Source organism: Strongylocentrotus purpuratus, unplaced genomic scaffold (assembly GCF_000002235.5).
Source record: "Strongylocentrotus purpuratus isolate Spur 01 unplaced genomic scaffold, Spur_5.0 spur5_scaffold_12, whole genome shotgun sequence".
In the NCBI taxonomy this organism is placed as follows: domain Eukaryota; kingdom Metazoa; phylum Echinodermata; class Echinoidea; order Camarodonta; family Strongylocentrotidae; genus Strongylocentrotus; species Strongylocentrotus purpuratus.
This window is the reverse complement of record NW_022145597.1, coordinates 4,953,108-4,970,669: the sequence shown is the minus strand read 5'-3', so window position 1 is coordinate 4,970,669 and position 17,562 is coordinate 4,953,108. Positions and strand designations below refer to the sequence as shown.

The 17,562-nt window shown below is 38.2% G+C and overlaps 1 protein-coding gene across 2 annotated transcripts in view; it reads left to right on the top strand.

Moving 5' to 3' along the window:
* LOC591940 (sushi, von Willebrand factor type A, EGF and pentraxin domain-containing protein 1) overlaps positions 1 to 17,562 on the top strand; it is a 127,345-nt gene that overhangs the window by 18,727 nt on the left and 91,056 nt on the right. The window contains exons 1-8 of one of the 2 annotated variants that reach the window (XM_030981651.1): positions 8,425 to 8,552; positions 9,151 to 9,292; positions 10,169 to 10,285; positions 11,075 to 11,344; positions 12,025 to 12,178; positions 13,222 to 13,353; positions 14,859 to 14,976; positions 16,066 to 16,213. In XM_030981651.1, the coding sequence (XP_030837511.1) occupies positions 9,256 to 9,292; positions 10,169 to 10,285; positions 11,075 to 11,344; positions 12,025 to 12,178; positions 13,222 to 13,353; positions 14,859 to 14,976; positions 16,066 to 16,213 (976 nt within the window). In that variant the 5' untranslated portion in view covers positions 8,425 to 8,552; positions 9,151 to 9,255. Of the gene's footprint in view, positions 1 to 8,424; positions 8,553 to 9,150; positions 9,293 to 10,168; positions 10,286 to 11,074; positions 11,345 to 12,024; positions 12,179 to 13,221; positions 13,354 to 14,858; positions 14,977 to 16,065; positions 16,214 to 17,562 lie in introns of those variants that run through there. The other variant, XM_030981650.1, reaches the window with a different exon arrangement.

Here is a 17,562-nt window from a genome sequence, read left to right as displayed (position 1 = left end):
CACCCAAAAGTTTAACTAGTTGTACTTCACTTATTTCCAGGTCACCAATTTTTACCTTTGGGACGATTGCCTGGTTTCTCATGAACTGAATGTTCATGACGACACATTTGCTAGGGTTCAGTTTCATGCTATTGTCTTTGGTCCATTTCTCAAGTTCATTTACCACTTCTTGGATTTTGGGTTGATCCGTTGCCTTCCTACATTCGAGTAGGGAGAGGTCGTCGACGTATTTCGACACTGAACATCACTGTCCTTGAACACGTCGTTGATGATGCAGAGAAAGATAAGCGGCCCAAGTCGAGTGCCCTGTGGGGCACCTGCTGAGATCTCCATCCAGTCTGAGAGCTGTGACATGTAGCGCACACATTGTTCTCGATTGGAAAGAAAGCTGGAAATCCATGCCACCAAAGACGGGGATGCCCCCATTTCGAGTAGTTTCCTAACCGCCAGTCCATGATCTATCTTGTCGAAAGCTTTGTTGAAATCTGTAGCCACCAGTGTTGTGACCGTTTTCGGATTTTCGGCATTCCGATGGATGTTATTTAGTATATCTATCAGATAATGTGCAGTCGAGTAGCCCTTCCTATTGCCGTACTGCGACTTGTCAATCGCAGATCCAATGTCACCCACCAGCCACTTTGAGATGAATTTCTCCAGGATCTTTGCGAAATGATCTGTGAGCGATATCGGTCTCAAGTCTCCTATGGTGGGTTTGGAGGTCTTGGGGATAGGTACCACAATTGCACGTTTCCAGCGGTGTGGCACCCCCGATTCTCTGATAGATCCATTGAAAATGGCCGTAAGAGGGCTACTCAGTTCTAACGCAAATTCGGAAATGATCCGAGCTGGGATGCTATCTGGACCGGGAGCTTTCCGTCTGTTAAGATGTTGCAATTCCCAGTAGACATCCCAAGGTTTAATAACAGGCGGCGGCAGAGCAGGGAGATAGGTTGGGAGATCAGTCAGATCGAGTCTACCGATGTCTTCAGCTATGCTGACGAAGAACCTGTTGATCGTGTTAGCAATACCAGCGAGGTCTGACTCGTCGATCCCTTCGACCTCAATGACAGGTGATCTGGGCTTATTTCCTGCCATTGATTTGATGTTCTTGTGCCACTGAGATGGATTGCTCTCCTTCATCTAACGCACGCGTCCGACATAGAACTCAGATTTTGCCCCTTTGATTAGTTTATTTACTTTGTTCCTCAGTCCTTTCCATTTGTTCGAACCTTCAGTGAAAGCCTGCTGACGTGCACCAATAAGGGCTTTGATCTTAGGGGAAATCCATGGTTTGTCATTGTCGTGGCATTTGACAACAACTAAGGGGAAATACTCATCAATCAATGGAAGAAGTGTGGAATAGAACGTATCGCACTTGTCGTTCGTGTTCTCGGCTTGGTAAACTGGAGACCAGTCATAGTTCTGGAGAATCTGTCCAAATTCGCGAATAGCACTGTCTTTGATTGGTCTTGCAATCCGAGTTCTTGTGCGATTGGGCTTCGGTGAATATTGGGTAGGGATCCAGGAAACCGCAAGGTGGTCGCTGGAGCCCAATGGGGGTAGAGTTGTTGGGGAATTATAGTAGACTGACATATTGGTGACTATCTTGTCCAGAATCTGGTCACCTCTTGTTGGTACACTGACAACTTGTCGGAACCCCCTGTTTGCGGTTAGCGTCGAGATGTCTAACTCATTGTAGTCCCCCAACAAGATGAAACCCGTCTCTGGATGTGTAGATGCAATGGCGTCCATCGAGTGCAGCAAATGGTCGATCAGGGTGTCAGCAGTCGCGGCATTAGGAGGATGATATATTGCCGCAACCACCACCATGGAAACAGAGCGGGGAAGTCTTTGTGGCTGGAGCTTGATCCACACAACCTCAAGGTCATCAGGGACGGCGACACTTGACATTGGCTCAGGTTTCAGGAACTGTCGTGCATATACAGCTACTCCGCCTCCTCTGCGATGAGACCTCGACTTCGCAAACAAGTCATAATCATTTATGGAGACATTGTCTTTTGATAAATTACCCGCAAACCAAGTTTCGGTTACTACGGCAACGTCAGCCTTTATACACGATACATAGGCCTCAAACTCATCAAATTTATTGTTCAAAGATCTTGCATTGCACATGATAAACGATGGGAATGATACTTTCGAACGATCTCTGTTCTGTTTGGTTCTTCTTATTTCCACCAAATTTGTTTGATCTACATTCCGAGACTGAATCGTAGAGTGCTCTCTATCAAAATAATTCACAATTGGTTTGATTGGGCGTCGAATATGCTGGCTACCTCTCCTTCCTCGTTTCCGTCTTTCAATACCAAGTTCCTTAGCAACGCCACGCCACTCCGGCAACATTTGATTTGACGCGACGGTATTACGTAATCGGAGCAGTTCATCGGCTGAGTACCGTATCACAGTCCCGCGGTAGCCGTGAACGCCTTCCATTGTTAAGTCCGCGTCAGTACTTTGCATAAGAAAGGGGTTACGAGGGTGTAGACCCCTTATATGCTTTGCCGTGTAAGTGACTACGATATAGTTAATCGACAATGTCAGCAAATACAAACTCATAAAATGCACAAAAACGATGATTCGGAATAGATCCATACCTTGCTATAAATTGTCCAAACAGGTTAAACAACAAATAGTCCAAGAATCTTCAGAAGAGATTTGCAGGAAATAGTGAAATATAAGGTAAGTTTGTTCACACCACAAGACACAACTGGCGACAGCTATACAGCGCCCTCTAAAAGACATCTTATATAATAATAAGACATGATAAGACACTTTCCATATCTTTTAAATTTTTCAGCAATTAAGAAATTAAAATGGGGTCGTGGGGAGAAATGGGCCACCCCAAAAGTTGGACAGTCTGTGAGAAATAGGACACAACTCTCAATAATGCTTACAAAAATATTTGACTGGTGATTGTCCTAAAGTAAATACTGGATGTAGTAAAGGTGATAAATCACTTTAAAATGGGATATTGTACAGTGACCTAGAGGCCTAAATGATACTTACTTCTACTCGTAATTATATTGGACAAACTGGTGATAAACCCAAAGTTAAAGATTTCCCGCTATAACACTGATTATTTATAACATTTACACTGTGTTTGTCTGAAATATATTGAACTATCTGTAAAACAAGACTCTTAATATATTTAAACGATCGCAGCTAGTTTCGAAAAACAATTGAACGAATATTTTTAGTACCTAATTATCCTATATAGAAACCATCTTCGGATTACGTAATACGTCATTGTCGTAATATTTTCAAACATTAGGCGCGTGTGTGTGTGTGTGTGTTTGTGTGAGGGAGGGGGATCTGGGAGTACCAGTAAAATAACCTCCAGTTTTTTTAATTTGTTATACATAATATTTTTTTGTTATTATAAGTGAATAATATGTACAATTAACTTATAACTTATGTTTATGTACTCTAAGTTTACTCTCAATTTTTGCTCAGTTATATTTACTGCATATGAGCTTTTGTTAAATTATGTTTATGTATAATTAAGCAATTACGTTTATTTATTTTATTAAATTGTATGTTTGTATTACACTATTGGAGGAATAAAACAAGATTATTAAACAATAACAAAAGTGTGTGTGTGCGTGTGTGTGCGAGTGTGCTGTGTGTGTGTCTGTGTTCTTTTGATATTGAACATTGAAGTTTAATAATGACCGGTAAACATTTATTTCATTTCATTTCAATCTTTATTCCAATTCATAAAAATACAACAACATCAAATATAAAACACAATAGCATTATATACAACATTTAGTAAAAATGGTACAAAAAATAAATACATAAGTTTCATAATAATATTGTAAAAATGAATGGAAAAGGAGGCGTACGTAAAAAGCCAAGGGTAGGCTTGTAAGAGTGTACGACCCTACAATTTAAATAATGTATGAATATATATTGCAAAAAAATAACAAGTACCAACAATACTGTATCATCATATACCAAAACACAAAATAAACTAGATGGAATTTTGACTGCGCGCAGTCGAAAATGATGCCTCCGCCATAGAGCAATTTAAACAAGTTTGGAGTTTAAATCTCCAGTGGTTCTTGAGATATCATGATAACAATCTCAATGTATGGAATTTCATAAGTTGACCTCTGTGACCCTTGACCTTTGACCTACGTGCTCCAAAATCTAATCAGATTGTCTTCCTATGGTGATACACACTATCATTAAGTTTGAAGTTTAAATCTCCAGTGGTTCTTGAGATATTATGATATGGTGATACATACTATCATTAAGTTTGAAGTGAAAATTCTCCAGTGGTTCTTGAGATATCGCGATAACGATCTCAATGTATGGAATTTCATAAGTTGACCTCTGTGACCCTTGACCTTTGACCTACGTGCTCCAAAATCTAATCAGATTGTCTTCCTATGGTGATACACACTATCATTAAGTTTGAAGTTTAAATCTCCAGTGGTTCTTGAAATATTATGATAACAATCTCAATGTATGGAATTTCATAAGTTGACCTCTGTGACCCTTGACCTTTGACCTACGTGCTCCAAAATCTAATCAGATCGTCTTCCTATGGTGATACATACTATCCTTAAGTTTGAAGTTTTTACATCTCCAGTGGTTCTTGAGATATCATAACAATCTCAATGTATGGAATTTCATAAGTTGACCTCTATGACCCTTGACCTTTGACCTACGTGCTCCAAAATGTAATCAGATTGTTTTCCTATAGTGATACACACTATCACTAAGTTTGAAGTTTAAATCTCCAGTGGTTCTTGAGATATCATGATAACAATCTCAATGTATGGAATTTCATAAGTTGACCTCTGTGACCCTTGACCTTTGACATACGTGCTCCAAAATCTAATCAGATCGTCTTCCTATGGTGATACATACTATCCTTAAGTTTGAAGTTTAAATCTCAAATGGTTCTTGAGATATCGCGCTAACAAACTCAATACAAGGAATTTCATAAGTTGACCTCTGTGACCTGTGACCTTTGACCTACGTACCCCAAAATCTAATCAGATCGTCTTCCTATGGTGATAAATACTATTCCCGAGTCTTAAGTTTAAATCTTAAATGGTTCTTGAGATATTGTGATAACGGTCAAACGGGACGGACGTACGGACGTACGGACGGACGTACGGACGGACAACCCGAAAACATGATGCCTCCGGCACCACCTTCGGTGGCGGAGGCATAAAAATCAACAAAAACAACAACAACAAAAATGGGGGGGGGGCACGGGGGCACAGTGCCCCCACTTTTTCAAATACCTCCAAAATGCCTCCTTTTACACAGGAAAGTGCCCCTTTTACTTTGTAAAAAGTGCCCCTTCCCCTTTTCATCTGTAATAAGTGCCCCTTTTATTTTGACATGCGCCCCTTTTTCTTCGACAAGTTCCCATTTTTCTTTGTAAGAAGTGCATCTTACCCTTTTAATAACTAGGCCTACCCCTTTTTAATTCGGATAAGTACACATTTTATTTTCACATATGCCCCTTTTCCTTTTTTTGATAAGTGCCCCTTTTTCTTATGATAAGTGGCCCCATTAACAAATGAGTCCCTTCCTCTTCTCACAAATGCCCCTTTTCATTCTCATAAGTGCCCCTTTTCATCTCCAGGAAATGTCCCTATTCTGGTACGAGAAGTTACTCCTTTTTACTTCAGATAAGTGCCCCTTCACCACCGATAATTGCCCCCTTACCTCCGATAATTGCCCCTATTCAAATATGAGGGATGCCCGTTTTACCTTAACAAGTGCCTCTTTCCCTTCTCATAATTATCCCCTTTTATCTCTGAAAAGTAACCCGTTTATTTAAACATGTGCATCTTTTTCTTTTTAGTAAGAGCCTCTTCCCCCTTTTAATAAAATCCCACTTTCACCTCCGATTTTTCTCGGTAATTTAGGTAATGTTAATTCCAATAGTAATATTGATTTTTCTTGAAGTAATCTTGATTTGTGTACAGCGCTTTGAAACTTTAATGTCACAAGCGCTATGTAGATTTTGCGTATTATTATTATAATTATAAATGCTCATTTTGATATCTGGTCAGTGACCCTTTTCAGGTGTGATAAATGCCCCTTTTTACATCTGACAATTTCCCTTTTAACAATGATACGTTCCCCTTTTCCTTTCTAATAAGGGACCTATTCCCTTTTCACCCCTTATAAATGCCCCTATCAAGATCTGATGGGTGCCCTTTTTCCGTCGACAAAAGCCCATATCCTATTCTCATTAGCGCCTATTTTCATCCCTGGTGAGTGGTGAGTGCGGCCTCTTTTCTTTTTTAATTAGTGTCTTATCCCTTACGATAAGTGTCCCCTTTTCCTCTCATCATTAAACATTTCCCAAATTTAAAGCGATGAATAAGAGTAATGTCCCCCAAAGCTTGTCCCCAAAGCTCGTACCGCTCGCTCGCATTGATAGATGATATAATTATGTTACTTAGCAAGATCTTTTCAGCCTTCCGTTGTGAGAATGTGCTTAGAACCCCATCAGGATTTGGTGTTATCTCTTTAAAAGATGTAATTTTTCTCACTGCGACCTCACAAATCTTAAAATTCGCTCCTCGAAAATACAACTGCAAAGTATAAATATCTTGTATAAGGTATACAGAGAAACAAATATCAAAATGTAGGGGTATATACCGATGTCTAAAAATTTGTATACTTTCGTTTTGAGATTTCCCTTTGAAGGTGCCCTTTTTTCTCTCCAGAAAGTGCTCTTTTTTGTTGGTGCCCCCCCCCCCCCACTTTGGAAGTCGCTCTGTCGCGCCGCCCCTGGTCAGATGGGCGTATAGTTTGAATGGCGGATGTATTACTATTGATGATGACGATCGATTGATGATGGTGATGAACTATATAGTCCAGTCCGTCAGATGATAGGCCTACTAGGCTATTTTCATTATCACGCAGTCTGATGCAGTGGCGGCCGAGCGACGTCTAAAGTGGGGGGGGGGACCAAGAAAAAGGGGCACTTTCTGGAAAAAAGGGCACCTACAAAGGGAAATCTCAAAGCGAAAATATACAATTTTTGTAAAACATTGGTATATAACCGTACATTGTGATTACAACTATCAGGGATGATTTCAATATTTGTTTCACTTAATACACCATACAAGATATTGCTTGAGCATCATGCTTTGCAGTTGGGTTTGAATGTCTCAAAAATTGTTTGCGAGCGAGGACAATTTTTAAGATGTGTGAGGTCGCAGTGCGAAAAATTACACTTATAAAGAGGAAAAAACACAATCCTAATGGGGTTTTAAGCACATTCTCATAACGGAAGACTGAAAAGACCTTTGATAAGTAACATTAGTATATCATCTATAGATGCGTGCGAGCGTAGCGAGCGAGCTTTGGGGGAAATTGCTCTTCGTCGCTTGAAAATAGCTAGGGCGCGTTTAATTATGAGAGGAAGAAACAGAGCATGTGCCAAAGTACAAAGAGTAATTCTCAGAGGTGAAAATTGGGCACTTCTTACATCCTCAAAAAGAGGCACTCACCAGGGATGAAAAAAGTCAGTCATGAGAATAGGAAATGGGCATTTGTCGACGGAAAAGGGGCCCCGTCAGATTGTGATAGGGGCATTTATATGATATTATTACATATTGTTAAAATGGAAATTATCAGAGGTGAAAAGAGGCACTTATGAATATGAAAGGGGGCAATGACCAGATATGAAAAGGGGCACTTATGGGAATGAAAAAGGGGCACTTGTAATAAAGGAAAATGGGGGGTAGCTATTAAAAAGGGAAGGGGCACTTCTAACAAAGGATAAGGGGCACTTGTCAAATTAAAAGAGGTACGTACCTCTCAGATTTAAATAGGACAATTATCAGAGGTGAAAAGAGGAACTTCTCGTACCTAACTATATAGGGGCACTTACTAGAGATTAAAATGGGCACTTATGAGAATGAAAATGGACACTTATTGCAAAGGAAAATGGGAACCTGTCGAAGGAAAAGTGGCACGTGTCGAAATAAAATGGACACTTATCAGAGTTAAAAAAGAGAAGGGGCACTTTTACAAATTAATAGGGGCACTTGTCAAATTAAAAGGGGCACTATTCCTATGTAAAAAGGGGCACTTCTTAAAAAGTTAAAGGGGCACTGTTCGGGTGCTTGAAAAAGTGGGGGGGGGGGGGCACTGTGCCCCCCTGCCCCCGGGAGGGCCGCCTCGGGTTTGATGCGATGATGATCGATGATGAGGAGGAGGTGGGTGGAGGAGGATGACTGTGTTTAAAGCTGAGGGCGCTACCAGGCTGCCAGAAAATCATGCTCTCCAACCTCCACCTTTCTTTCTACATACTGTACATCCCCCCCACTGCGGCACCGCTCACACCCTCCTCCTACCCCCACCCCTAACCCGCTCACACCCTCCTCCTACCCCATCCCTAACCCGCTCCCATCCTCCTAGTACCACTTCCCATCCCACCGATCTTTGCCGCTCGCCTGTACTAGTGCATGACCGTCAATACTCTCAAACACCGAGAACAAGCTGTTCACAAGTGTAGATGATCTGGTTGTAGATGAGATGGCAAAGAGGTAGGAATTCATTTATGGACTGATGTCCAAACTTAAGAATAAAATCGGACCAGGTAAAGAACGTTTCTAAGGCATTTGTTTTGTGTAGAGTCTATATAGGAACCTTGCCTAGTAGCATGGGTGTATCGAGCGGATCTCGGAGTCAAACTTTGCGCCCCGCGGCCGCGGGCTCTGTCTTGTTGGGCATATCACGTACCGGTATGATATGTTGATGATGCAATGATGATGTATTTTTTCTACGAATTTGCGGAAGAAGGTGAACAATTCGGAGAGATTTGGTGAAAGTACCCCGAATTTGAGGGGGTGTAGTTTGAAAACTAGCCAATAAGACTTGTAACACCAAATGAACAACCGAGTGAATGAAGGACAATCAAAATAAGTGCAGGAGAGTATTTGAAAATTATGAGAAATAAATATGATTACTATGACAATCAAAATGAAACTAGAATTTTAGGAATCATGCAATTATGTGGCAAACATGGGCAGGTCAGCCTATGAACGATATACATGTCTGCATGTGTACATCCAATTGTTTTAAGTTGTAAACGATCTCACTGCCTCTTTATTTTCACTGCCTCTTTATTTTTTTGTTTTCCAGAATGATATCTTTGTGACTTCTCTGACAAGGCAAATACAATGTGTGAAAAAGGATACAGGCACTTTAGCCTATACCCTTTCACTTGGGGCAAGGCCGTTTGGAATCATGCTCTATGGCCCACAGTATCAGCCTGTCATAGATTGTAAGTATCAGTGTTTAGAAGAAAAAAAGATTTTACAAATTTATCCAAACAATCAGATTCAATCATTTTTTCAATGATAGACTTGCAATTAAACTTGGTCTCAATAGTTCAGGTCATGAGGATATTTCTATCTATTATTGAAAAGGAGAAGCACAATTAATATTGGTTGAACAACTACCTGTTATCAACATGAGGTTCAAAATTTTGTATTGAGATAATCAAATTGGGTATTATGAAGGCTAATTTGACTATTGAATGGTATGAAGAATATTGATATGAAACGAGGATAAGAAGGAACGATAGAAAAAACATCTAAGAAATGTGCACATGAAATGATAGAAAAAAATGAAAGGAAAAACATATAGATTAAAGGAAAGATAGAACAAAAATGATGGAAGAATAAACACAAAGACTGACAGATGGAATAACAGAAAGAGAAGATGTGAGAAGGATAGAAATAGAAAATAATATACAGAAGGATGAAATATGCTGCTCTCATAACTTTACAAAGCTCACTGAAGAAAATGTTTTAATTTCTAATTTGCCTTAGATCAACTAGATCATAGATACATCAATAACAATTACACAATTTTATCAAATCTATGACCTTCAACTGATGAACATTTCATTCTATTGCCTTTATGTTGACAAAATATTAACTTGTGTCAAACATTAGATTGTATTTTAAATCTACTGTAAAACCAAATACCTTTGCGAGTGACACATTCATGGTATCATTCTATTGTGGTTCAGTTATTTTGCAGCATGAAACTTCCGTGAATCTGAATCACTCGCAAATTTGCAAACAATTCATGCATACCAAAGTTTCTAGTTATACAATGATGTCTGTTATTTCATGCATACATGTATATACAGCTCCCTGTGCCAGCAATCCATGCCAGCATCTATGTACAAGCGCCCCAGACTCCTCCTTCAAGTGTGTGTGTAACCATGGTTATGAGCTGACGATGAATGGAACGTCTTGTGTTAGAGGTAAAAAAAGACTTTGTACTCCCTCAGGCCAATGGGTCATGTAACTGATACTACGTGTGAAATATTTAAGTTTATAGATCCATCAGAGGAAAGCAAAATTATTGATTTCTAGAAGGATGGTGTTGATATATATAAGTGAATTAAATTCCTGTGCCCCTAATTCAATGGAGTCCTATTAGTGTCATCATTAACACTTATTGTCTCGGTTGATAAATGTTAAAAGATTTTTTCCTTTGTCAATACTGTGTTAGCCCAACTTATGATTACCTGGGTACATATTTTACTAGCACTCCGCTTTGATTCAAGATTCTATGAGTAATTCATTTAAATACTTGACACTTAATGCCTCATATATATTTCACCTTCTCATATGCCCTGCACTAACTCTATCGTCATGCATGGTTCCAAATGTAGATGTGTTGTTGTCTAGTAGAGAAGTCTAGGATGGATTGAGAACCAAGGTACGGGGTAATCCCCTGCCGCAGCACTCACGTCCTCTGACGACATTTAACCTACATTTGCCACTCTCGGCCCAGGGGTAGTGGGTAAGTGGGTACCTGGCAGGATTTGATCCTTGAGTGCTATGGCTGATGGAGCTGAAGCCAGGGTAATAATATCCAACAGTCCTTGGAAGCATATAGAGACATTATATCATAATGTTATATTGTACCTATTGTACAAGAACTATGATTTCTTAAATAAGGAAGACCATGTGACGATGGACTAGTGGTAGGTATCATATCATTGTATTGGTTCAAAACAAATTTCACCCTTTCATCCATTTCCTAGATGAAGAGAAGATTAATAAACCCCAGCTCCTGTTTGTCACCCGCCATGAAATCATCCGCTTCCCAGCAAATTTTGCAGACATCCCTGACGCTCAGATAGTGAAGAACAAATATCTTGTCTCCAATCGCACCCTTCTGGTTGCCGTTGAGATGGATGCCAAAGCAGAAATGATGTTCTATTCTGATTATGGAAAGCGGGAGATCTATCGGGTCCGCCTATTTAGCGGTCGCTCCATCAAGACTGTTGTGGGTGGAGTGGGAAGTGCAGAAGGTAATTGTGTTTTGTAGAGGTTCGTTAAGACATGAAACGGGTAAACCATTTATTATGACGTAAAGTATCACATTTCTGTATCTTATAACACAGAAGCCAGTGAATGCGCTCAAGTCCTTTGTTGCGTGCAGTTACCATTCATTTACAAGTAATAACAAAACCTGGTGGATTTCTTTAGTGCGCATTATCAAACCCCCAAAATATGACAATTTTATTTTCCAAGTCATGACATGGTATGCATACAGGTTTATGATTGGAATTTGATCAAATATCTTACATTAAAAATCATTGTTAGGATGCAGTATTGTGATCTAGGTCTGAACTCCACACTACATTTGTATCTGTAAGAGCAGGTTTGCTACTGGATGATAGGGCATTGTAGGCCTACTATATTAGGTAAACCACAATTTGGATAAAATTAATAGTAAATTTGATCAAGGTTGGCTTAGCAAAATATCTGTTTATTTCATAATTCTCAAAATAAGAATCGATAAATGGAAGCCCGCTCCTGCTCTTACACAGTCAATACCAATATTAAGTTAATTGTGCTTAAATTATGTGATATGCAGACTTCATTTTAGAGCAAAAGTTCTCTCTAGTTTGAGAGTCCACAGTTTTTACATTGGTTTCATCTAAAGAAGGATTTGCTAACACCTCAAAAAATATATCTTATTGATCAGGTTTAGCTGTTGATTGGTTGAACCAAAACCTTTACTGGACAGACGCTGTCCGGCGTCACATAGCAGTGTCAAGGTATGACGGCAGCAGAAGGAAATTCCTCTTGGAAGACGATATTGTACGCCCCAGAAGTTTAGTGATCCATGCCATTCGCAAGTAAGTCCATAATGAGAGCCATAATGGGGGATTTTAAGCTACACACTTTGTTTTCAAAGTCTAAAAGTGAATTAGGATAATTTGTTTTGTTTATTTTGGTTCTATATCTCCTGTAGTTGACAGGTGGTACAGCATCATGACAGAAAATAACGCATATGTCACATGGATTGAAGAAGAAGACCTGCAGGGTACATATATTTAGTTACCGGTAATCTTTTTCTTTTTTCCCGGCATCCATGTGACTCTTTTCCAAATGTTCTCTTGTTTTGTATTCAATGATTTCCTTTGTTTTTGCGAAATGAATAATAATAATAATAATAATAATAATAGTTTTAAGTCATTTCTATATATTTATGAGATTTGTTAACAAAATGGAAGGATTTCGTAGCTACGTAAACATAATAAGTTTATGCACATGTAGATTTCACCTCAATTAATTAAAACTAAAAATAATATGGTAAGTAATATTTCAACATTTCTCAAATTTTTCTCAGCGATTATTCTTGTTGCTCAGTCACCTTAGAGTTTTGGCGCATTATGTGCGTCGCATTGCTCATACATTACATGTGTAGTGTAATAGTAAAAGTACAAATGAGGATGGTGATTGCATTTCATCTGACTAAGAAGCCAAATACACATCCAATATAAGGGTTAGTATGTGGACCTACACTTTCAATCGTATACATGATCATGTATCTGAGGGACTTGTAATAATAGGAGATTAATGTCCTACCAAAGAGTGAGGTACAGATGTGATGTAATGGCTACTAGAAAGAGGAGAGCATAGTTAAACTACTCAACAGCCCCCTCTACCCCCCCCCCCCTCCCCCAAAAAAAAGAAAGAAAGAAAAAAAAATGGAATCTTAATAAAGGGAAATAGAAACTTTTAATTACATAATTAAGTGTTTGGTCAAGATACATGAAGTCATGAGATTGACTCTAGACAGTATGTTTTTGTTTGGAGTAGCCAAAGGTAATGTCTGCAGGTGTATTCTGTGGTAGCAAGAATACTGATTTTTCATGCTTTGAACCATTTATGACAGGTTTATGTTTTGGACCGAGTTTGGACCTCCATCTCAGATTGAGAGGGCTAATTTGGATGGAACAGGACATATGGTGATCAAAACTGGACTGAACTCACCCAATGGACTGGCTTTAGACTTCAACAATGATAGGTAAAGGCTACAATCCAGCATTGTCTTGTATTTGCCTATTTAAAAAATACAAAATCATTTGATGAAGATAATTGTTGCGTGTTTTGTTATGCATGTGAATTCTCCTAGCTCTAAGGCCATAGTTTTTAAGGTTTGAGATATATAGTAGCATGATGTCATAAGACCTATATGGCACAGTTTATCTTATCATAGAGAAATGTATAATTTTAAGATCATAATGTGAACACATAATGTATAATGTGCCAGTATCTGGCGAAGGATACAGCACATGGCAAATATGGGAAGTGTTACTGCAATGTGTGAAAAGGCAATACATTTGAAAGTAAAAAGCACATGTACAGTGTATGTTTAAAATATTCAAATTCTGATCTAAATCATCTTAATTTTCACATCCCCTGAATCCTGAAATAGGTACAAAAATATTTATGAAGGATCGTGAAAATTGTACTTGAGACGTATGGAAGTGGATGGATAATCGTTTTCTTAAACTAAAAAAATTGTGCTAGGCTCCAGACAACAACTTGCAAAGATTACCTACATATACATATATACAAATGTGTTGGTTCTACTCATATCGCTCCTACTGATGGGGCAAAAAATAAATATTTGATTCCATCATGACCCTTGATACACACATCTCAAACATTGTGAAGTATGCTAATTCTAACATCCATAACCTTTGTAATAAGAAACCACCGAGCAGCTAATCCATGCTTATATGTGACTTCTTTTCTGGATAATGTAATTCCCTCATCTTTGGCCTTCCTAAGTATCAAATTCACAAAATACAATAAAATACAGCTAACTGGCTTGTCATCAAATCTTTTGACCCATATACTACTCAATTATTTATTAACCTTCACTGGCTTCCTATAGAACATCATATTAAATATAACATGTTATTTCTCACCTACCGTTCACTTCATAACCTTGCCCCTCCGTGTATTTCCTCTCTCCTTCATTCCTCTTCAACAACACGTACATTTCCACAAGGCTTAAAGAATCCAGAACTAAGAGGAGTTGGGATGACTTTGGAAACTTATCTTGTGTTGGAATTTTTCGACTTACAGAAATGGCAATTGCATTTTCCTTCAAAACTTTGAACCCGACCAATTGTTTCTGTAGTTAAATTGTTTCAGATGTTGAATATAAAGCAAATAATCACCTTTTGGTTTCAGGCGATGGCAAACTATCACTTCCTCGGCAATCTGAATGTATACGCTGTCTTTCCTCAGCTACATCCAGATCGCCTCGGAATGATAGTTTGTCCCATCACCTTTAAGAACTGTAATTATTTGCTTATTATCTGTATTTCTTAACTGTTTGTTATATACATATTGTGTTAGGTGCCTTGAGCATTCTTTAGGATATTATGATTATTACAATCATCCTGTAGACAGGATAGGTAAGGAATACTTTGTGGAATTTTGTTTCCAGGGTTAGGAATGGGAGAGTGAAGAAAATCTATCATCGCTTCATATTATCGTTTCCTGTTTCTGATACAGATTATTCTATGCCACGCGTGGCGATGGTATCATCAACTCTGTGAATTTGGATGGGTCTGAACCTACAAGAATCTATCAGAAGTCAGGGGCAAAATACTTTGACATTGAATTGTTTCGTGTGAGTATATATCAACCTGACTACAGGTTGCATCCTTTGTAAGAGCAGCCATTCTGTATTTATTATTTTTTTTAGTCGGTTTCAAATGCCAATGTTACTATTTTGTATGTGACATTTTTACACAAAGAATTTTTACATTTCCTCTTGTCAAAAAAATGTATGACATGTTATATGATAGAGTATTTAAATAAGATTGTCAATAATACAAAGGAAAACTGTTGAAATTCTGATCTTTGTGAACTCTGTGTCATTTTACAATTAGTGAAGAATGAATGATTATAAATGTATATAATCATTTCAGTGTTTTGTGACCAGTACAATTTGTTTTGTTTTTAAAGTAAATAAAAATAAAAATTGATGAGCCAACTTACCAATGGTTTGAAATTCTAGGCATATATTTCTCAAACAAATACATTTGATGGCTTGAAGCCTGCTCAAGGTTTCCCTGACACAGCAACAACTCATATGTACAAGGTACATGTAGATTCCACTAAAGTGTTCATATACATTTGTATCTTACATCGTCCTCAATTGTCACATGAGTAAAGAGTGGTAATAAACATAATTTTATTAAATGAATTTGTTTTCACTGGCTTGCTGTGTGTTGCTACGGCAGGCAACACACAACAAACTGTGTTTTGTTGACGATCAGCCATGCATTAAGTCTTTCGTCTTTTTTGTTGTAAGGGCCGACAGCCAGTGGCACCGATTTGTTTAATAAAAATATGGAAATGCAAGCATTACTTTAAACAAACAGAACTTTGTTATTCCTGGCCCATTTTTCCTGATAGAGGTGTCATATGAAGGGGCAAAAATGAACTTCCTAGAAATGTGATTTTTTCTTTAAAATTCAGATGCCGTCCATCAAATGACTTTTTGGTACCCTTTCTTCAAATTATTTTTAGTCACTCATGCATGAAATATGCATCATATGAGTTGCATCAAATGAAAAAAAGGAGGATATAAGTTTTTAAATATGTGTCATTTATGAATTATAGTTGTGATAAAACATTGATAATTCTCAATTTCTTTTTTTTCTTGGATGCACTGTACAGTTGTAATAATGGTTTAACTCTTGTCTTTTTTCAGGACTATCTCTATTTCACTGAATGGGGCACAGACAGTGGATTACATGCAGTCAGTATCAGCAAACAAGAATTAGTGAAGAGCATGGTTGTGTCTAACGTAGCGTATGGAGTCCGCATGTATGATGATACCAGGCAACCAGATGGAATAAGTAAGCTATGAAACTCTTTTTTACCGACAGCTTTTCTCTCTAAGGCCTTAAAAAAGATGTTGTATTGCCCTTTGCGACCGACCCAAAATTCTTGAAATCTACAGTCGGCTTTCTTAAAAAGTTATTTTTTGTTAAAGTTTAACAAAAAAATGTTTAATGAATAACAAAATATGTATCAAAGCAAACTGAGAAATATCAGCCAAAAGAGGGAGAAAAAAAGAGAGGAGATTTTTGATCAACTGACCCATGTTTTGGCACCTAAAGGGCAATACAACATCTTTTTTTGTAGACCTCATTGTTCACAGCCATTCTTGAAATTGGGGGAGATATGAAGGCTTTTGTCTCACCTGCGTAGCAAAAAGCGAGACATAGGCGCCGCTTTTCCGGTGACGGCGGCGTCAACATCAGAAACTTAACCTAAGGTTAAGTTTTTGAATGTTTAGTATAATTTTAAAAGTATAAGTTCTCATTCTATGAAACTTAGACTAAAGGGTTATTAAGTATCCCCAATCATGTGAGTAGAATTTCAGGGGCGGTATTCTGAACATTGTTGTAAGTTTTGTGTTATCTTTTGTTGTATCTTCCAGAGATAACACAGCGCTAATATTGTTGTAAGTTGGTATTCTGAACATTGTTTTATCCCTGTGTTATCTCTTGAAGGACCGCCTCTATCCTATCTTTGACCATTGATGACATGCCCATTTTTATGGACCCTACCAATCAAAATCTATTTTATATAAGCATGATAAGTAGGTCAACCAATAGGAATACTTTATGCCATATCTGAGGATGTGCCTAGCGCATACTAATCTTGGGCGTAATTAGTTATTTGAGCACTTATTACGCGCGTCATCATTATGCGCTGTTGAATGTGGATCATAAAGACAAATCACGCTTTCACTTTTTTGGTTAAGCTGAGAGCATTAAAATCGTTATATCCTAGCATGTAATATCTTAGAAAGTTCTCATCTGTGATGTTTCTGGTCAACCCACAATCTTCTTCTAACTCGTCTATTGGCACGAAGTTGGTTCTGGGCAAAAAATGTTGCCGCCATTATATCACCACGAAAGATACAACAACCCCCTACCTGTTGTAAATATTGTTGTAAATACCATGCAAGATAAGATAAGATAAAAGATACAACAAATTTCAGAATACCAATTATCTCGACATATTATCTCCCGTGCGCATATGCAAATGAGGATTAAATGCCACTTTTTTAATAATACGCACAATTACAAGCGCACCAAAGTATGAGCGCAGGCGCGGCCAATAAGATGAGAGAAAAGTTACAACAAAAGATAACACCAAAGTTACAACAATGTTTAGAATACCAACTTTATCTTAT